The sequence below is a fragment of the Diabrotica virgifera genome, chromosome 3 (assembly GCF_917563875.1).
Source record: "Diabrotica virgifera virgifera chromosome 3, PGI_DIABVI_V3a".
Classification (NCBI taxonomy): Eukaryota; Metazoa; Arthropoda; class Insecta; order Coleoptera; family Chrysomelidae; genus Diabrotica; species Diabrotica virgifera.
In genome coordinates this window covers 219,263,008-219,286,192 of record NC_065445.1, presented here as the reverse complement: position 1 = coordinate 219,286,192, position 23,185 = coordinate 219,263,008, and the positions used below count along the sequence as shown (strand labels likewise).

The 23,185-nt window shown below is 31.5% G+C and overlaps 2 protein-coding genes across 2 annotated transcripts in view; both read right to left on the bottom strand.

Moving 5' to 3' along the window:
• The window catches only part of LOC114325942 (protein phosphatase 1E), a 220,887-nt gene that overhangs the window by 112,059 nt on the left and 85,643 nt on the right, over positions 1-23,185 (bottom strand). The gene's annotated exons all lie outside the window — the stretch shown is intronic.
• On the bottom strand, positions 286-21,312 carry LOC114325941 (transportin-2). The gene is made up of 2 exons (XM_028274098.2): positions 21,131-21,312; positions 286-21,019 (listed from the first exon to the last, which is right to left on the bottom strand). The coding sequence occupies exon 2, from the start codon at positions 21,003-21,005 to the stop codon at positions 18,318-18,320; it is 2,688 nt and encodes an 895-aa protein (XP_028129899.2). The 5' UTR covers positions 21,006-21,019; positions 21,131-21,312; the 3' UTR covers positions 286-18,317.

Below are 23,185 nucleotides of genomic sequence, written 5' to 3'. Positions count from 1 at the left end.
ATGTCGGACGGAGTTTGGAAATATCGGTGATTTTTTTTCGTTCTTTCAGCCATGAACTATCCAGGTTTCACTGTAGGTTTTTGAACTGTGTTAACCAGTTTAATTGTGTGCAACATAGCTTTATCATCGTGTTAGAAATCAAATAAAAACAACATTTAACACTCACAAAGCATAATGAACAATTACCAACTGATAATAACAGTAATAATAAATAACCAGAAATCATACTTACTGTTTCAAATAAAAAGGTAAGACAACAATTAAGTAAGAGAAATGAAACTAAAATTAAAATAAAAAAAATTTATTATGTGCAAATACCTACAGAAATAAAAATTTTGCGTCTTTTAAAACTAAAATTATAATACAGTCCCAATAAAAATTTTTGCAAAAACAATAACAGTTTTGTACACATCGAAATAAATTAACAGAAGCGTCAAATTAGACAAAGAGCTGTCTATATACATAGGTAAAACACAGACGGAAATTAGGTACTTTATTTTAAATAATTAAACAATATAAAGGTAAATAATTCAGTGAAATTGTGTTTTTGACTAGGAAAGTTTTGGGGTAGTTCTGATTTCTTTCATTCCATGTATTTTGGGGTGCTGAATCCGAATATGAGTGTGTGTGTGTGGTTGGGATATTGACTGCGAAACCTAAGGCTTCATTCGCCTAATCATATTTACCTTTGATTCTTATAACAAAAAATAAAATTTATTAACATTTTATATCAACAATATTAATGTTTTTAAACAATATCATCCGAATATGAGGTTTGCGGACAAAATTTCGTGACGCAACATGAAAAAAATCGCGAAAAAAGAGAAAAATTTCTGCTTTTCCCGCTTTTTTGCTTAAATCTCGATATTTAACTTTTAGTAAATGGTCGGTTTACAGAAATTAAAGTGCTTAAAATTCTCTACAAATGCCACTATTTAGTTTTTTTTTCAGACGAGCCGTTCGGTCTGAAGTGCGAGTTGAAAATGGGTAATTTTCAGCGGTCCCTGCAAAACCCACTTTTTAGGCGGGAGAAATGTTAAAAACTTATTCGTCTATTTAAAAAAAAAAAGAATGGTTGTCATGGAAACGAGTTAACATTATATTTTGGAATAAGACAAAAGCCTGTTGATATAATTTATATGTTAATTGAGAAACTTTATGATGCAAAAATGGATTCAAAACAATCTGTAAAGGATGCTGGTATCCTAATTATCACAACAGCTCTTGAGATGTCGCCGTCAAATGAACATATAACAGTGGTGGGGGAAGATATCGACCTTCTGGTCATTTTGATTGGCCTGTGTAACCCTAATACAAAAAATGTATTTTTTCTGAAACCAGAAAAGGGAAAGGCTTCGCAAAGCTTATATAACCCTCACCTGGCTGCTGAGAAAATCCTCATGGACCTTATATTACTATGGGCCATTCCACGAACATACGCCTCTTTTGGGTTACTTCGACAACGAATATTTTACTGTGCAACATAAGAAGTACGAAAGTAAATGGCGCTAATAATTATTCCAATAAACAACAATGTAATTTGCAATTTACTTTCGTTCTTCTTATTTTGCACAGTAAAATATTCGCTGTCGAAGTAATCCAAAACAGGCGTATGTTCGTGGAATAGGGTATACATGCGACTAGTGGTTGTGATACTTCTTCTGCATTGTTTAATCAGGGGAAACTGAAATTTTTTAAAGTCCTACAGAAGAACACAGACTTGCAACCAACCACGGAGACTTTCAAATACCTTAATGCACATCAAGATGAGATTGCCACAGCATGAAACATGTTTTTCATGGCTCTATATGGAAAAAGAGACCAGTCTGAACGATTTGAGATACAGACAATGCGTATCTTCATCATACAAAAATAAGACCAACATTGCCTCATTACCCCCTATCGAAGCTGCTGCACGAGAACATTCACTGAGAGTTTACTATCAGGTGCAGCAGTGGTTATCCTTATATCAAGCCACACCTGACGAGCAACAAAAATATCCAAGTGAGTGGGGTGGAAAAAAAACTACTAGTGGTCTCGAGCCAGTGCCAACCACTTTGGACCCTGCAGCAAACTCAATACGCCGGTATATTTCATGTAAATGTAAAAAGGGCTGCCAACGCAATTGTGGATGCAAGAAGGCGGGCTTCCATTGTTCCCCAATTTGCACATCATGCGAAGGACTGTGTGACAACGCTGAGCCCCGTCTGGCATAGACGTAGAAGAGACTGAAGAAAGAGACAGAGGTATGTAGAATCTCACAAGTTATTTTGTATTCATTCACGTCTCTTTGATATATGATCACAAGTCAGTATCTCACCACTTCTTGTATGTTTAATCTCACAATCTATGTTGCCATCCTCAGCTCTCCCTTAGAACTGACACCACCTCTTTTATTTTCCAGAACAAGCAGAATAGGTATCGGGACCCAACGCCACCGGAGAACCACAGCCAGGGCCTTCTAAAAGACAACGGCTCATATAATTGTGTATTATAATTATACAACATTTTGTATTATAATTTGTAATATTCATAATCACGATATTTTAAGTTTTATTTTGTTAGTCATTTTTTTCTGCTTGAAAAATGGCTTTGGCAGAGCCAATTAGCCAGACTTGTTTGTGATTGATTGCATATTCATAGTCATAAATTTTTTAATTCATAACGTAAGTACTACAATATTATTTTTTTAGTACAACATATTATTATATTATATTTTTTTTATTATATATTTTAATTTGTGGTAATCAATTTGTTAGAGTCATACCTTTTTTAATACTGAATTTGTACAATTTTGACTTTTTTTTTTCTTTTTAATTATGTATACAAAAAACTAGGAGAAATGTATCAAATGACAGGATTACAATAAAAAATAAAGTTTTGGAATGTAAAAGGTCGGTTTTGCAGAGACCGTTAAAAATTGCCAATTTTCAACTCGCACTTTAGACAAAACGGTTCGTCTGAAAAAAAAAACTAAATAGTGATATTTGCAGATAATTTTAAGCACTTTAATTTCTGTTAACAGACCATTTATTAAAAGTTAATGGTTTTCGAGATTTAAGCAAATAAGCGGGAAAAAGCAGACATTTTTCGCTTTTTTCAATGTTGCGTCACGAAATTTTGTCCGCGAACCTCATATTTGGATTCAGCGCCCCAAAATAAGTATAGAATGAAAAAAATCAGAACTACCCCAAAACTTTCCCATTAGGGGGCTCCTAGAGTACAAATTGACTGAATTAAAAGTCTAACAAGCAAGAGACTGATTATTTATTATTTAGCTGAGCGGGGTGCTATATTGTTCGCTGTGTGAAATTCCATAAACAAGGAATCTACCTGTTTTATGCAATGATTCCTTGTTCATATAATTTCACACCTCCAACAATAGCATCCCGCTGAACTAAATATGAATCCATTAGATAACTTGTTAGACTAAACCAAAAGAACTTAAATGGATGTAATTCTAGAAAGTATTTCCAGAGGAACTGATATTTAAAATACTGAGGTATTATTGAACACATGAACAGCCATAAAACTAAATACTGTGCAATAAGGAATTACTAGTCAGATGTTGTCGGTAAAGTACTTCCTTATAGTACTCTTCACGAACGACAGCTCTAGTCCAGCATGCAAAAACTTTTAAAGAACTGCAAAATTAACAAAATTATAATAATTGTACAAACAAAAACATTAATTTAAGTAATTTATATAGCGTTTTTGTCAAATGAATCACTTTATAGGTACATATTTTGTTTAATAATGAAGAGTTGAATTAGTATTACTACTAGGACTTCATTAAGCTAGTGGTTGTTACTAATTTATAACAAAGGTTAATTTATTATTCGAAAAACCAATACTCCCACTCAGGAAGTATTTTTTGAAAAAAATAATATTGTTTCTTAACATCTATTACAAATATTCAGATATGATTTTTATTTTAATGTTTATAATATGAAAACATAAGTGGCAAATTTCAGGGCACTTAATTAAAAATTGCAATGTAAGAATAATAAATGGCTAAAGTTAGGTAGTAAAAACCTATAGACAGCAATGTAGAAAATTTGCCGAAGGTAATTATAGATAAATACCGAGTTTCTCTCGGTAACCCTATTCATTGAATTCAAATAAGCTCGACAGAGTGAAAAGAAATAAAAGACACCAAACAAAATGCGAATCAGTAAAAAGTCAATAAGAATGACTTGTCAAGCTACGATAGAAGGTAAAGAAACCGAAAAGCAAAGTCGGTGAAAAGTGGGACAAGTGACAGTCACCGCTACTGTTCAATATTATTATTGTAATCAGGACTCATATAGAAATGAAAACACCCGTGCCTAGCATTCTAAGCAAGACTAGGAAAAATAAGCTAAAAGCTAAAATAGATAAAGAATATATAAATGAAGAAAAACCCAGACCCGAACCATTTTGCTGAATACCTAAAACCCACATATTGAAATATGATACAACACTAACGCAAAAATACTCATATTAAACATGGAGGCAGAGTATAAAAAAGATATTAAAATATATACAGTGTGGAAGGCACTTATGGAATAAAATTATATCTGTCCTTGTTTCAAAAAAATTATAAAAAACGCTGAGACCCGTCGATTTTTAAATAAAAATTTGCACTTTTTAAACATAAACATAAATGTACAGAGTGATTCATGTAGTCTAGCAGAGTCCATAAGCTTTAGTTTTAATAGAACACCCTGTATATTTTTAAAACCTGCTTAATGACCTGATTTCAACAAACTATATCATGTTGCGTGTATTATGATATGAATAATACAGGGTGAAATTTTAAAATTATTAAGTATGCAAACATGTTATGGAATAAAATTGTTTATGTCCTTATTTTAGAAAATTATAAAAAATGCTGGGACATGTCAACTTTTAAATTCAAATGGGCGCTTTACAAACATAAATTTAAATATACAGGGTGATTCACGCAAGTACAGCATAGTCCATGATCCCTAGTGTTAATGGATCACACTGTATATTTTATGTTCTTAGAAGCTACTTCACAACCTTATATCAAAAAAGTGTATTATGTAGGGTTCGTTATGAATAATACATGGTGAATTTTGAAATTACTTATAAATTTCGTCAAGACATTAAATACAAAACCCTTTTGTTTTATTTATACCACTTTATACTACATTTTGATTTATATTTAATTTAGAAAATGTATGTATTGAGCTAATTTAAAAAATAATCATTATTAAAGTATGATAAATTTTATTAACTTCAAAATTTTATGTAAGTACATATTTAATATCTTGACGAAAATTATACATACCTACAGGATACACTTTTTTGATGTGACGTTGTTTAGAAGATTCTAAAAACAAAAATATACAGGGTGTTTCATTGCAATTAAAGATCATGGACTATACTAGACTTGTGTGAATCACCCTGTATATTTAAATTTATATTTACACAATGCATATTTGAATTTAAAAGTTGAAATATCCTACCGTTTTTTATAATTTCCTGAAATAAGGACACAAACAATTTTATTCCATAAGTGGTGTCCACACTAAGTTCAAAATTTCACCCTGTATTATTCATAATACACAATACATGATAAGGTTCGTTGAAATCAGGTTGTTAAGCAGATTTTAAAAATCTAAAAATATATAGGGTGTTCCATTAAAAATAAAGCTTATGGACTATGCTAGGCTTGCGTGAATCACCCTGTACATTCAAATTTTGGTTTAAAAAGTTTATATGTATATTTAAAAAGGACGGGTCTTAGCGCTTTTTAAAAATTTTTAACACAAGGATAGAAATAATTTTGTTCCGGAAGTGCCTTCCACCCTATATATTACAGTTACTGGAATTGGAGGAACAAAGAAAAACGGTAGACCTAAAACCAGAAGGAAAAAGGATGTTGAAAATAATAATAGAAAATTTAAAATCAGAAAATGGAAAAATAAAGAACTAGGAGAGAATTAAAAAATATATAAACTAAGAACTGATGTATGATAAAGATTTACAGATTTAAACTGGGTTAGGAAAAAGCTTGTAGAAAACAAACTATTCTACAATATGAAAGCTATGGTATGATTATGGCGAAGGAAGACACGATGGATAGAAATGAATGATGACGAAGGGTAAGGAATAGAGGCCCCTAAAAAAGGGAAAAGCTGAAGAAGACAAAAATATCAAACTCAAGAGTTCAGAGATACTATGTCATACAATTACAAAGAAATAACATATTCTTAAAATTTTATCGATTAGAAGTCATTACAAATAAAACCTGTCAAGAAATGTTTTTGACAGTCTGTATAACGTTGCTCAAATAATGACAACCTTGGAACAGACGATATTTATAACAAAAGTGGACCTCAAATTGCGATTTGTTTGGTGAGAGAGCATAGTATTGATTCCATTGTATTATGCAGAAGAGCAGCTTTACAGAAATGGTCCATTATATTCAAAATTCATGTAAGAATACCACAGTTCTATAAATAAAATTTGGATACAAATAAATAAATACATATAATTATTATCAAGACACATGGTTATTTAAACACATAATGTGTCTTGTAGAAAATGTCACTAAAAATTATTATTTTTTTAATAAAATTACAAGAACACAATAACAAATATTGTTTAAAAGACACTTAACTAGATAGACTAAAATATAACAGCAACAATAAAGAGCTTTGAGCTTAAAACTCAGAATCTCATATAATTCGAATAGAGATTAAGAAAACTCGACCAGAATTTAAAAAAAAAAATGTGAAAGTACTGGTTTTTCAGAAAAAAAAAATATACGCTCATTTGAACAATAGAAATTTACGTTCAATTTGGCGCATAAATGATGAATGAGAAAATTTAAAATAATACGGATTAAATTTAGGTACATATTTTAGTTGTAAAATGTAAATAACTTTTACTCATTCGTTAATTTTGGTCAAAAAGGGTTGATAACAACTGAAATATTTTCTTTTACGCTTAGAACGAACGAATTCCTAAAATACTAAAACGCGACTTAATAATAAAAACAAATAAAAAATAATAATTAACACGATAACTGCTTTACAGATCCCCGGGATATTCCAATTTGAATCTGTTGGCACTTAATTATCAATAACTCTCTTAACAAAGGACACCCCACACATATTATGGAAAATATAATGTCACTCAAATACAATAAAATTTACAGGAATAGATTCCACTCGAAATTACAATAATTTCATAGCATTGCGCAAGTCTGAATTTTAATTAATAACGTCGTAAATTTAAAATCAAATGTGTATGTACCTACGTGAGTTAAAGGGAGCAAATAAATTTTGTGTTTAGGCAGTTCATAAATTTTTCTGTAAGTATTAAGGTAGAGGCTTACTCTTATCTTAGAGATAATAAAGTACAGTATATTTCAGACATGCGATGCAGTGTACGGAATATAGTGCAATGCAAACGAAATAAGAGTTTCTTGACAACGTTGCCGCTCCTTCACGGCAGCGTCCGTGAATGGTAGTATTAGGCAGGCACTTGTAGAGGATTATCGCTGTTAACTGTTGTGGAATAGAAAAGGATTTATTTAGGATAATTCACAGAATGGTCAAAATATGGCAAACCCGCCTGTAATACACCATTTTTTTTTCTAAATTCAACCGTTTGGACAAAAAACCAAAATATATTTTGGTGTGCAAATTGAAATCTGACAACTATGTATACAAAAATCTAAACATAGACAATCACAATTCAAAAATAGTTGCAGTATTAGCCTTTACTATTTACATTAAACCCTGTCTTCATCCTAAACAAACAAACAAATTCTTGTTTTGTTATTTTCAAACATGGGGTGGTATAATTATTTTGCAGGTGTACCTGTCTGACCTACATTTTTCTGGTGTCAATAACCAAAATCACTAACAGTTCTTGTACAGTGATGCCAAATTTTTAAATTTTATGAAAATAAAAGTTCGCTTATATGGAGAACAATGTAATTTTTTTTTGAAACGGTTAACTTTAGAAAAAAATGTTATAGGACTTTTTTGTTCTACATTGTGTATTATATTCATACCTTAAAGGAACGCACTATTTTCGGGGACACCCTGTATAGTTCGTCTAGTCGGCTTAGATCAATGTCGGTTAAGTTGTTTTCAATAGCAACTAGACCAAAAGTATTTATGAATGACAATTTTATGAACTTCAAAAATGTGTTGAATTAGAATTGAATCAGAGTTGGCGCAATTATTGTAATTTGGAAACGAATCTATAAATCTAAATTTTATTGAATTTGAGTGACATAATATTTTCCATATGTGTGCGATGTCCTTTCATAATCGGTATATTTTTGTTAAGAAAACTGTTAAAAATATTTCAGTTTCGAAATGTTTTATGTGAAATAATACTCGATGAATTGTCTATCTATACTAGTTCATTCCTAAACTAAGCTAGAGATCCCACTGATTGGTGAGTTTGTCGTGTCGTCATAACTTGTCATTGGCTAGAAATTAATTTTAAATGACACGACACTCACTGATCAGTGTGACTTGGAGCTTACCTTGGTAGTGAACGTAGTATAAAATATGTTAACAAATGAAACTCAACTCAAATGAAACAAAAGCTCAGAAAACGATTGGTAGATGTTCTACACACATTTCAAAGAAAACATTACCATCAGATCAAAGAGAAATCTTAAGTAAAGATTTACTTGCATAAAAATACTAGATCCTTTGTAAAAGGTATATTTAAAAGTCCCCAAATAAGGGTTACATTACATCACAGAACGCTTTCGGATTAAAAAATTCATCATGTGTTAAAAAGCCAATGGTGTGCATGCCTGAGCCACCAAAATGTTTTGCGTAAATACCCTTTAAATGTGGAAAAGTATTATAATTTAGAGAATCTGTTTCCGAACTAAGAAATTCAAAGATTTTATTATTTTTAAACATTTATTTGTTTGAAAATGGAGTCTTTTGGGTTTCGACATTACGTTAATAGAGGTCGCTATAGCGTCTTAATGTTAATTATATTTTGTAATTGGCATGCATGGCAAAGGTATTTATTTTTCGATTCAAAGCATCATTACAGTTGCTTTCCTGATGAGAACAAAAGAGTTCGAAATGGTCCATAGAAAGATGGTAATGATCTCTGAGTCGAAATTAAATATAATGCCTTTTATCTACCCACGGTTTTACTCACGTATCGAGTAGCAGGAAGCAGATTTGTTGATCTTTACCTCGGTGAATTGATATGTTGTGGAGTGCAACTATGTAGACTCCCCATGTCTATACATTCATCACCCTTTTCCTTGCAATTTTTAGAAGGATGGGAATAGGTATCAGAGAGAATCTGTTTACGAACTAAGAAATCCAAAGATTTTATTTTTAAACATTTATTTGTTTGAAAATGGGAGTCTTTTGGGTTTCGACATTTTGTTTTTTATAATAATTTACTACATACATATTGTTAATAAAATTTTGTGATGTTGCAAATATTCCTGGATATTATCCAGGGCAACACGTGGTTGGAACCTTTGAAACCTCATATATTTAAGTTGTCTTTCAACTCCAATATACCTGAGGCAACAAAGGACTCTTCCCTTTGGACTCACCATTCCAAAGAGTTTGGACCCAAACTCTTTGGAATGTGAGGTTTCAATCCTCCTTACATTCCAACCACGTGGGAAGAGTCATGTGGTGTCCTGGATAATATCCAGGAATATTTGTAACACCACAAAATTTGCCTTTCAACTCCAATATGTGAGGTTTCAATTATTCTTACATTCCAGCCACGTAGGACGAGTCCTGTGTTGCCATGGGTAATATCCAGGAATATTTGCAACATCACAAAATTTTATTAAAAATATGTAGTAAATTATAATACTTTTCAACATTTAAAGGGTTTTTACCCAAAACATTTTGGTGACTCAGGCATGCACACTATTGACTTTTTAACACTGATGATGGATTTTTTAATCCGAAAACGTTGTGATATAATGTAATCCTTATTTAGAAGGGATTTTCCCACCTTTAAATATACCTTTTACAAAGGATTTAGTATTTTTGTGATTTATGGTATACAGCCAGCTACATGAGTTTTATTTTCCTCGTGGATTTTTGTTTACTTGCTATCTCCGGGGATACGTAACGCATATGAGTAATTAAGGTAACATATCCCCGGGGATATGTATCGCCGTAAATGTCAAAGTACTAAGTATTTCAGTAAGGCAGTTAACGTGTTAAAAAAACTAACAAATCTCACGATTTTCCGAACGCGTGACTCTATTATTTTATTTTAGCAAACGCCCCTCCCCCGCGGAAGATGTACGGAAATATTACGCGGTTATTTGGGTAGTTTCTCATGAAATCAACTAAAAATGTGACTTTATCTTTACGAAGTCCAAATGTCCAAAAGAAATCATTTCATTCTGACATTAGTTATAATATATGAAACAATGGATACAGCCTTATAATTGGATATGTTCAAACCACAATTAACTGAACATTCTGTAATGCACACAATTTTTTGAATTGTTAACGAGTTTAAATCCATTTTATACTGAGATGGTTGTGCAACGTTTTAGTCTTCGGATGGTGGTGCGAACGAGGAAGTGGTAAAATATATATTTTCTGTAAGTTCTACATGGATTCGGAACATGTTTGAAAAATATTTTCTATTCTTATATATTTATATTCAATACACTTTACAGATTCAATATAGCAATACACAAGTTAAACATGTTAATAACATACGAAAAGATCCAATCAATAGTTATACCCAAGTAAGAGTCCCATCAGATGTAATGAACCCAAGAAGAATCTCGAAATGGACAAAAACACATAAACCCAACACAAAAAGACCACTAGAAAGACGCCAAAGAGGTGGTATGACAGCTAGACATCAACATCACAAGAACTGGAATGTTGATATCCAGACTACACCATGTCGTACAAAAAGAATATATATTTCTGTTTTTTTCTTTCTTTTATAAGTAAGTAGATGGTACTAATATTATAATATTGTACACAGAGTACAAAGCATATGATACAATGCAAGGAACGCAGTGACCAGTGTAGTATACTTGTTTCGATAATATCATACCAAGATGCCTTTGATGTCATTAAATCATTCTAATTTTTGTTTTCAAAGATATTTTGAAAAATCATCTATAACCTATATCAAATATCGACATAGAACTGATAATAAATTTAAATAGAAATCGATATGAGTTGCACATAGATAAGATTCAAAAAATGACTGGCTATTAGAAATGCCCTCCTCCGTTCGAAGATGTTAATACAAGATATTTGGGTATAAATTATTAAATATGACATATCTTGCTAAAATTGAAAAAGTGTACGATAAGAGTACCTATACCAGAATAAACTGAGAGAAGAATTTCTAGTAAGTACATAGTACATAGTGAGAGAAAGTAAGAACATAGATAATAACGACCTGTGCTATAATTCTGAATATTTATTAAAATCAAAAAGTAAAATAAACGTTCGGATATCCCAATAACTAGGAATACTTAAAGGAGAGTGACAGAAATGCATAGCATTACCATTGCTCTTTACTGTTTATGGTGAAAACAATCTGCCAGGAATATTTTTGCAAGCAAGCGAAGGAATAATAGTCAAGAGGAATGTTATATTATGAATACTACCTGAAACAGTTATGGCATAAAATACATTATGCAATAATACTTACAATATTATAACATACACATTAGTATAAATGTTGCTACAATCAGAAAAGTAACAAATCACCTTCATTTGAGAACTACAATAAACGAATTAAATAAAAATTCATATAATAATTGCCAGGACCACTTTCATAATACATCAAATATGCAGATGACACCATAGTATTTGTGATCAACCTAGAAGACATATAAGTCTTTATGAACGAAATTACGTATTATAGACAATATGGCCTCAACAAAGTTAAAGAAGATAAAGCTCATGATAATTAGCAAGAAAACGATAACATAAGGTCAACTCTACATCAACACCAAACCTCAATACAAGGAGTGGTGCACTACAACTACCTCGGCACCATAATAAATGAAGAATGGACCAGCAATAAGGAGATAAGCTAGATCCACCTCTCTCTTGGTATAAAAATAAGAATACTGCAATGCTACGTCTTGTCTGTTCTTTCTTATGGCATTGAAACGTAGACCTTGAATGAAGATATGTGCAGAAGACTGGAAGCATTTGAGATGTGACTATATCAAAGAATACTTAAGATCCCATGGACTAACCGAGTCACAGATAAAGAAGGTCCTCAGAAAAATGGGGAAGAACCGAGAGATACTGACTACCATCAAATCTCGAAAGTTACAATACTACAACCATCCAATCTTGAAAGTAGCAATACTTCAAACACACTGTATGTATTCAGATGTGCCCTCCTACAGGGAAAAATATTTGGAAAGCAAGGTCCAGAAAGAACATCCTGGTTAAAGAAGCCAGAACTTGGTTCAACACAACAAATGTGCAGCTTTTTCGAGCAGCTGCATAAGATAACAGATTGTCATGATGATCGCCAACATTTGCTACAGATAGGCACTCATTACATACTCAAGAAGAAACATTTTCATTAAAATGAAAAATTCTTCGACAATCAAAATAAAAACCTTCTCTACAAATAAAAGCCTAGAATATTCTAGAATATTAAACAGAACAACAAAAAATATCAAAAGTTTTGAGATATGATTCTAGTCAGATACTAAACTAAAATACACTAGCAGAGCATTTCAGAAGAAATGCATATTCAGAGGAAACTCTGAATTTAGCAAAATATTTTTTAAAATGTTCTTCTAAGCCATGTAGGAGTTATTAGTTTGAAACCTATCTTTTGCAATATTCACACAAGCATGTAATATTAAAATTTATATACCATCCTGTATAAAACTTGCAATGCCATGTTTCTCAATATAGTGGATTATCTAATACATCAAAAACTCTGAATTATAAATAAACCTATATGGCTCAAAATATATTCATGACAAAAATTTGTCATAAAAATTTATATTTTTTTTTATATTTGTTTAACATTTAAAATATTAGGATATACATAAATGAAAATTGCTTATTTTTAGCAAAAACATTTTTTTTGATATGTTTTTATGAATTTATAGACGCACAGCTCTGAATGCATACACATGAAATATCACAAACCACTAGTACCACAGGAGGACTGGAGGCAGGCTCAGCATGGTATTTGGGCCAGGAAGGGGTAGGAGCCGGTATCTATGAAACATCAGAATAATCTCCAGCGTTATTTAAGTACGTATGTGGCTGTAACAACATAACTGTGCTAGGAAACGTAAAACACTCCTGAAGTAATTAACGTGATTTGATTTCACTTTATTGGGATGAGTGTGAAGAAAACTAACAACCACAAGAAAGTTATAAATGCTTAGGCATTTGTTTGCAATCTTTAAAGCAAATAGAAAGGGAAGGCTGTTCCAATTATGTGCTGAAATAGATATTCAAAAAATAATGTCATATATAACAAATTAATGCTTTTCTAGGGTGTTTCTACCCAAGAGCAATTATTACCTATTAATTTATATAATATTAGATGTCATACAATTATTGTTGTTAATTAATTTTATGTAATTTATAGAAAATTATTGTTTGAATCAGTATTCAAAGACTGATAATTAAAAAAGGCTAGCCCAATGCACAGAAATATTAGGAAACTATCAACTAGACATTAGAACTAATGACAAAACAAAATTTGCAATGTGACATGGATGTATCACATATATCTACCATCACATTCTAAAATAAGAATGATGGAAAAGAGAGTTAATAGAATATTTACAACATAAAACAACAGAAAACTTACAGATCGACAACAGCGACAATTTGCAATGCCCAAAATATACTATAACCATAACACGTATGTTCAGACAGTTGCAAACATGAACTAGTTGATAATCAGTGTTAATCTATTAAATATTTAGACTCTAGTAAATGAGAAAATGTTCAAATGCCTAAAAATAAGTTAGAAGAATTCTTAAACAGCACATTTATTTAATCATGTGTGTACAGTAACACAAAAGAAGGATTGGGTAGATAACAAAATTAATTTTAACTGATTACCAAGGAAGAAGTGCAGCTTACTGGGAAAATATTCCAGGTCAAGGGCAAGCAAAAAGGTCTCTCAGAGGTAATCACAGGTATTATCACTGGACACTGTTAACTCATGATATTATCTCTGCCAAATGATTAAAGTGGACAGATCAAAATTCAGATTTTATGAAAATGTAGAGGGAAACATATGCAACTGAAGCTAGTTGTTCAGTGATGACATCACTATTGTTCTTTTAAGTAGTGCCTGATCAGGTAACAAATGCAGCTCCAAATGTATACATCTTTTGGACTAATACAAAGATATGTTATACATAAAAGATCTTGCAAGTCACAGTGGTCTACAAGGTCAAATCACCATTCTGTAAATTTAAAATCTACAAGCATTAAATAAACACAAAAATACATGAAACCAATATAAAATACAATTTACAATAGTAATAAAACTAATTCGAATATTGATATATCCAAAATACACATAAAAAATGAGAAGCTAAAACTTTCTAGACCAAAGTGCCTATAGAGACTAAAATAAAGATAATAAGCTTTAAATACCAACAAGATATGCTAATGGATGGCATTAACTAATCAATACACTTTGATTATAGTTAAGTATGGAAATTATAATGAAATAAATTGTGATAAATGGGGATCGAATACTTCAAATTAGGGATGATATTGTTTAATAATACCTTCACAAACACCCTTTACTGTGTATAGTCTACCATTAATGATCAGAGTATTTCATAATAGTAATCAAAATGGTTTTACAGCAAATTTTGACAAATAACAAGTTCTCGGTAAGCTGTATTTACAAAAAAAAATGAAAATTTCAAAAACGAAATAGCAGAAAAATCTAATATTTCACTTAATAACAGTCATGTAGCAAGAAAAAATTATATCGCATATAAATCAGTATCTAGCAAATCGGCTAAATACATGAGCTATGCAAAAACCAATCAAGTTGCGCTAAAGAGAAATTTAATAAAGCGAGTTTTTTCCGAAAGTGATTACACTCAGAGAAATATAATATATGTACTCCATTTGATAATACAAGATAAGGTAGATGGAAGAGACAGGTCAGGTTGAAGAAGACAGTCATGGCTTAGAAACCTGAGAGAATGGTTTAACAGATCTTCTGCATCCCTTTTCCGAGCTGCCGTTAACAAAATTACTATAGCCAACGCTTGATAATCGAGCACAGTACATGAAGAAGATATAATAACTTTACAGTACCTATTAATATTAACATCAAGTTTCTGAGATATCTAAAATTTACTAATGATATTCATTTTGAACAAAATAGTACAAAGCAAATCAACCACCAGTAAAGGTTAAAGAAGATATATATTCATAATAAAAGATCAACCACAAAAGACCTGAAGCACAAGTCAGTATCAGACAATATTTAAAGGGCAAATGGAATATTATAGATAGAAAAAAATGTAAACATATATTTTAACAAATGCATTTTGTGTGCCACATGTTATCAATTGAAAAATTTGAAAAATCTTTGGATCATAAAAATCCTAATCAAAATAATAGTAACTCCATGTTTGGGAAAGTAAAATCCTAACAAAGATTTTTGGAGCTGTGCTTGATGGAAACAATCAAGACAATATAGGTTAAAAACTACCAAAGGGCTCGAATAACTATATCCAGACCCAACATAGTAAAAGAAATAAAATCCAGAAGACTCCAATAGACTGGACACCTCAGAAGACATTTGGACAAAAGACTAGTACAGCTGTATGGGAAGAAGTTTCAGTTGGAAGAAGACCTCGACTCTGGTGGCGAGATAATATAGCAGGAGACTTTAAAGCTATCGGGTGTGGAGAATTGGATGGAGATTGCACAAGACAGACAGGAAAGGAGGCATGTTGTCCAGTCAGCTAAAACCCACTAAAAGTTGTACCACCATGGAGTAAGCAAAGGAAGTTGATGTTTTAGCAAAAGGAAAATTCTATGAATATTAAAAATAGTGTTGTTTTATTATAAATCTAGAATCTAGAGAAAAAAAATCTTCCTGCAATAGTAACAATGACGCTTATTATGACACCATTAATCTCAAACTTGTGAAATAAAGTGTTGGAATATATTAGATATATTTGTAGAAAACTATAGAAGATCTAATAAATTACAAAAATCCCTTATATAGAATTTATATAAAAGATCTATTGTTAATAGATCTTCATAATTGTATAATATGTCAAGATTTACAGTTTTGTAGCATAAAAGTTCGTCCATTAATTCAAGATATATGACATTAAGAATTAATAATAAAAAAGTTTTAAACAAACAAATATGACAATCTATCAAATGTAGCTATGTCCTAGTGAGTCAATTTTTTTTAAGATATAAGTAAGTACTTACTTGATTCAAGTAAATAACAGATTTTGATAAGTATAAATCTACGATGAAGAAATATGTTCTTCATACCATGAATAATCCAATGTTTTTGAAGTGAAGGAAATATAAGAGTATGAGGAAAGGTGTTTATTATGAAATTTGAGCAAATTTTGGAGGTCTTTCAAAAATATTTCACATCTTAACGACACAAAGTAACTTTCTATGTGGCAAGAGTTTTAAAAAATATTTTGAGTATTATAAAAATACAAGGTTATTAGATACTTACCTATTAGAAAATACTTGATATAAAAATCTTAACACTAATAAGGAATACAGATCATTTAGTTAGAGAATTGAAAGTCCACAATATTAAATTATATAAATAGTAAATACCTACAACTACTTTTAAAATATGGAAGTGATATTTGAGGAACCTCAGAATCACATGAAGTTGAAGACTCCAAAATTTATATCATATTATAACAAGGAAGAAGTTGAATCAGTATTTGAATGTCCTTATTTGTAAGAAATTCAGTCAAATGACCTTCACTAAATATATAAAAGAGCGATTAGAAATGGGTTAAAAGTAGAAAACATTCATTAGCTTTTAGAAGATTGCTCCTACTTACAGTAATACAATAAGAAGAGAATCAACATGTAGAAAAATTTCTACTGGTGGTATAATTTGAATGATTTACGTTGAAAAAATTCAACCAGAATTAGAATATCATGAAAGACTCGACAAGCCTTCATGAAAGAGAAGGCACTTGGAGAATGGAATTGTTAATAAAATATACATCAGTCTTTTACTAAAAGTAACTAATTTTAGCAGTCTTTTAACTTTTTGACTTAAACAGAACATAGTGTAATTATCAACAAGTCATTTTACAACAGAATTTTACATCAATTTTAAATGTAACGTTAAAAACTTAATACCATTTTACCTATACTTTTTATGATTATTACTCATACTGAATGTGAAAAATTAATACCTACAAAACTGTTTCGACGAAATGTAAATATTTTGAAGATAAGATTATCAAATATAGGAGAAAGTTCAAAATGAGGCTACAAATATGGTTAAAATAGAGAACAATAGAAACATTTAATAAGTGAATAATAAATATTGACTAGAAAACTTGATAAAGCTATAACAAATAATGTACAATATAGATAGGTACTATCACAGACAGAGACAGGTAAGCTAAAATCATGTTTTAGCTCTTCTCATAAATTAACGAACAGAAAAATAATCCTATATTTGTAATACAAAATTTTTAATAGTGCGAACAAAAAGACTAATATTCACACTTAAAAATTAACTGTTCACACACTTTGTTTTTCAAAATGTTTTAAGGTTCTTTGAAGTCCTTTTAAGGCCAGTTATTTGAAACACAATGATAAAGTCAGTAAACCTGAACACAGAAAAGTGAAAAATGTTTCAATCTATAAATGAAATACATCCACAGTGACGTGTAAAAGTACTTAAAGCATTATCAGATGTTAAAAAAGAAAACTAAAATGGCAATATGTCTCCCTTTATTTACCTAAAGATGAATTAATTAATTCAAGTCTTAAATGTACAATTCTGTGACAAAGAAATTGTTAAATAAAAACACTTACACAATGTAAATTACCATATTTGTTATAAAATATCTTAAAAATAATTAAATAAACATTATTTAGTTGATTTACTAAGAAACTACCCATAAAACAAAAAAATTAATCTGTCTAAAAAAATCCTTCTCGATTTTTTTATTAACGCGTGACTCTAAGATACCGGCAAGACGCCCCTCCCTCACGGACGATATTTAAATACTATTACGCGATAAACTCAAGGCAGGTGCACTCAAGCTTTCCCACCCATATGTCGAATTCCCCGTTTTTTGTAGATTGTTTATTTCATACCCCATATAACTCTTGAAGTTTAAGTTTAAGAGCTTCAGGAAACTGACAATAAAATTGGTGCCAGTTATCCTCACCACATTGTTGTTTAAATGCCAATAGAACATTGCGAATTGTCTGCTTCAAATCTACACGGATATTGATCCAGGAAGCTGCAGCATCACAAAAGAAGATGAAGTAGTTCTTGTTGAATTCTGGATGCCTTATAATCACCTCACACAAGCCTCGAAAAGCAAGATCCTTCTCATCTGAATCCCTAACATTTCTCACTAACATACAGCAATTCTTAACAATCACATCCATTTCTGGAATAGTCACATCGGGGCACACATAGAATACGATGCATAAGGAAATAGCTACAGTTTTGTGCATGGTACGAGCTACAGCTGGTGTTCTTAATATATGAACAAAGGCATTAAGGATTTCTGGAAGGAAAGGTTGGATTGCATTGCCCATCACAGCACACAACTTTCCAATCACCCAAGCAGCATTATTACAGACCCCATCAGTATGTTCATCTAGATTTTTAATAATCAATGGAATGTACTCATTGACACTAGAAGCTAAAAATGGATAACACAATGCTATTAGCTCTCCATACAGAGCAATAGAAGTTTGTCTGATTAAATTCGAACTGTCTTGCATTGTAGTGTACAGCAAATATATAAGATTACTGTTTGTAACATATTTCACAAAATATGTTTTTAATCCTAGAGCCATACTGTACAAAACATCATGAGCTACATTCATAGGTTCCTTGTCTGGTGGATCATATTCATTTGGATTCTGTTGATAATTAACTGAAGCAATTAGGGTGTCATTAATAAGTTGTAAACAATGCCAATAAACAATTTCAGAATAAGGTACAAACGATGCTTCCAAAGCAGGTATAACGTTAGACAAACATTCCAATACTGCAATAAAATGGTCATCATAGAAATTCTTGAGTTCAGTAAATTTGTTCATCAAAGGTGGAAGTAACTTATTGACATGATCCTCTTTACTTAAATTATTACCAACAGACTGCGCCAAAACTCCTATAGCATCATATAGCAAATACAAACTACGGCAATGAAATTGGTCAAATCCATATTTAAAACCTTCCAAAATAAAATCTATGTAAGGAATTAATTTTAACTGAGCTTCTTCCTGAAATATACAAAAAGCAGAGATGGCAGCTCTCTGCACCCTTTTATTCTCATCGACAAAATGTTTTAACAGTATAGTCATCACAGGTACAAAATATTCTTCTGGGTTATCTGCTCTAACATTCACAATCCAAGACACATACCTACTCAATGTCCAACACGTAATAACTCTCACAACAGAATGCTCATCATTCATGCAATGTATTAAAAATTGAACAAGTTCTGGCAGCTCCGATTTTAAACCATTGAAACAACCTTCTGCAATCGCACCTAACGCTAATATGGCTGATTCTTTAATCAAATGATCAGGATTCTGTAACATTTCACTAATAAGAGGAATAAGAAGGGGAAGTATTTCATCACCAAACTTTACCGCTATAGAGTCTAAGGAAGCTGCACTGCACTTTCTCAATGTCCATCCAACATAGAAATCATCAAAATCATCACTTTGGTCTTCACCCTCTTCATCGCTGTAGTACTCTTCTCCTTCAGCTGAATTATTTCTGTCCCTAAAATGAAATGGAGAAATGTCCTTTGATAGATCCTTCTTATTTGCATCGGAACCCAAGCTATCTTTAATCATATTTAATTCAGTATCAGAATAGCGCATGTTTTTTAAGAGAGTCGGAAGTAGTTTTTCAATGTACGGTGTAAGAATATCCTTACATGTATTAATTTTAGTTGAAGCTAACCAAAACTCACATGCTTGCAAAGCTACATCTTGATCTTGGTGATAGCACTTTTCTAATAAATAACATATTATATCATGCAGATGGGGCAACAGTGTCTCTTCGTGATTGTCAATATAAATAACAAAGGTATGGCACACACATTTTTGTATTTCCAGGTCTTCCGAGTTAGCTAGCTGCATAACATGGCGTAAATATATTCCTAAGTCAATGGATTGCTTCATCACCAAAAAATAATCTTGAAGAAACTGATTGGTAAGTCTCACTATATTTTGACGAACGTTACATTTTTCTAGTCCCACAAATTCTACAAATTTTGGAAAAACTTCTTTGGTTATCTTGTAAATTTCATCTTGGGGTTTTTGACTGTTGATTAATTCTTCACACACTTTAAATAATGTTGTTAATGCTACCTCACTGAATTCGTCTTGAGCGACAAATCCTTTAGTTAGGTAAGGAACTATTTCTGGCCAAGTTTTTAGGTTATCTTTAGCGATTATCACAATGATGTTACTGATACTGATTCTTACTTCCCTTGAAGGATCTTTCAATAGGCGAAGACATTCACTTTTAATTTTTAGTAAATATTCGGCACTCAACGTAGCATGTGATGTTTGGATGTTATTTTTCAGTACAATTCCAGCAAGGGATCTGATATCTTCGGAAAAACTTGGATTCCCCAAAATGAATAACAGATAATTTGGGAAGTCTGTCAAACTTTTCATAAGAATTAGCCTGTCCTGAACAGTTTTCTGAGCATCGCTGTTTGGTACTAATGCTAACTGCAAAGTCTCTTCGATGTTTTTTATTATGCTCTCCTGAGGCCTCCATTCGCTCAAATTCATCATGAGGTCATAAGAATCTAGAAAAATCAAAGGTTATGTTGTACAAGCATTTACACACCTTTTGTGAAATCATATGCATCGATATCGAGCCGATTAGATGCGTGAAATAACAAAACTTTCTTACTTACGTGTTATTGTGGTTCGAGAATAACCCAGATGTTTGGAAAATTAAAATTATTTTGCCACCTAGCACCACAAAATTATTGACAAAGATCGAATGATGGTCGACAACCGGCATTCGTTATTCGTTCACAAAACAGGAGAAATGGGCGCCGTTGCCAACTGCACACCGTTAACTGCGCAAAAGCTAGTCGATGAAATCCCGGGTCGTCGGATTCCGATGTAATGGCTCCGTGCCACTTGATAATACGAGGACGTTCCGATAATTTAATAACGTTGGGAACACGTGGTGCTCTGAATACGGAAATGTCGCTGTTATTTTGAGTTTGATGAAACAAAATAAAAAAGGAAAAATGTAATACTAATATTAAATAAATTTGATATTAATCATAATTATTTAAGGAGACGTTCTCATGGTTTAAAAGACACATAGTATTTGAGATTATTTAAACTATCTATTATATTTATTAACAATTTTTTTTTGTTTCTGGACCTTGGTTTGGAACCTTTAGCCATTAATAAAATTTCTTTTGTGTAACTACTAATAGTAATATTCAACCTATATACGCTATGAGCTCGTAGGTAAAGGGGATAATTAAAAATTCGCGAGCGCCAGTCATAGAGATATATAATTAACAGAGTGAGCCGTCACTCTGCGCTTCCTGACGACAAGATCTCTTCGACTGATTTGCGCTATCTCTTTCTAGCACATTGTATCGAGAATCTATGATGACATTAAGTGTGAGGATAGGAACGGAAGGGGAGGACTACTGTCGCAGCTTTACTATGCGTAAGAGTGAGACAGCACTAATCCAAAGAAAAAAAGATGGTGTCGTCACTTCACTCTGAATGACACTCTCTATGTTAATATATACCTCTATGGCGCCAGTAGTAACAAGTCTGTAAGCTTTTACTGGAAATTTTACATAAATGTCAAAGTGATTAATTTAAAACATTGAAATTAAAAACATTAATAGGAAATAATATTAGTTCGTCAAAGCTGTGGTGTATATTTTTACCTTAAATATACTTACGTTTTAAATACTGAATTTAAGTTTTTTTAATAATTCGTAATATTATGTAATTATAAATTAATCTAAGCGCCATCTACACGATAATTGTGAAAGTATCCGAAGTAACAAATTAATATTTCATTAATAGACCGTTAAAATGATTGGCAAAATCTTTAAAAAATCGATTACAATTTAATTACTTTTTTGCGTTGTGTGTGTGTGTGTGTGTTTATGTTTTATTGGCACTGGTTTAAGCAACCAACTGGCCAGAATATTACAATAAACAACCAACTTTTTTGCGTTGTAAATATTAAGCGATAACAATTAAATAATAAATTTAAAAATTACCGGTGAAAGTTGCATTAGTAATCCGCTAGGAGCGACACCAGCGAATCTCAGAGCGTATAATGTTGAGTCCATGAATCTCCTCAATAGGGCTTATCATTCACAGTCATTTGTTTCGAGCTTCTGTCATGTGTCACATAATATTAATATATCTACGTCATACGTTATTGATTTAGCCAATGATACAAACCAAAGACGTATGACGTAGATATATTAATATTATGTGACACATGACAGAAACAAATGACAATCGATGAAAAGCCCTATAGTGAAAAAAAATTAGACAATTCAATAGGGCTTTTCATCGACTGTCATTTGTTTCGAGTCTCTGTCATGTGTCACATAATATTGATATATCTACGCCATACGTCTTTGGTTTGTATCATTGGTATATACCAATAACGTGTGACGTAGAACGTAGATATATTAGTATTATGTGACACATGACAGAAGCTCGAAACAAATGACTGTGAATGAAAAGCCCTATACGCTCTGAGCTTCGCTGGTGGCGCTCCTAGCGGATTACTAATTCAACTTTCACCGGTAATTTTTAAATTTATTATTTAAAAGTTATCGCTTAACATTTACAACGCAAAAAAGTAATTAAATTGTAATCGATTTTTTTTAAGACTTTGCTAATCATTTTGACATTCTATTGATAAAATATGAATTTCTTACTTCGGATACTTTCACAATTATCGTGTA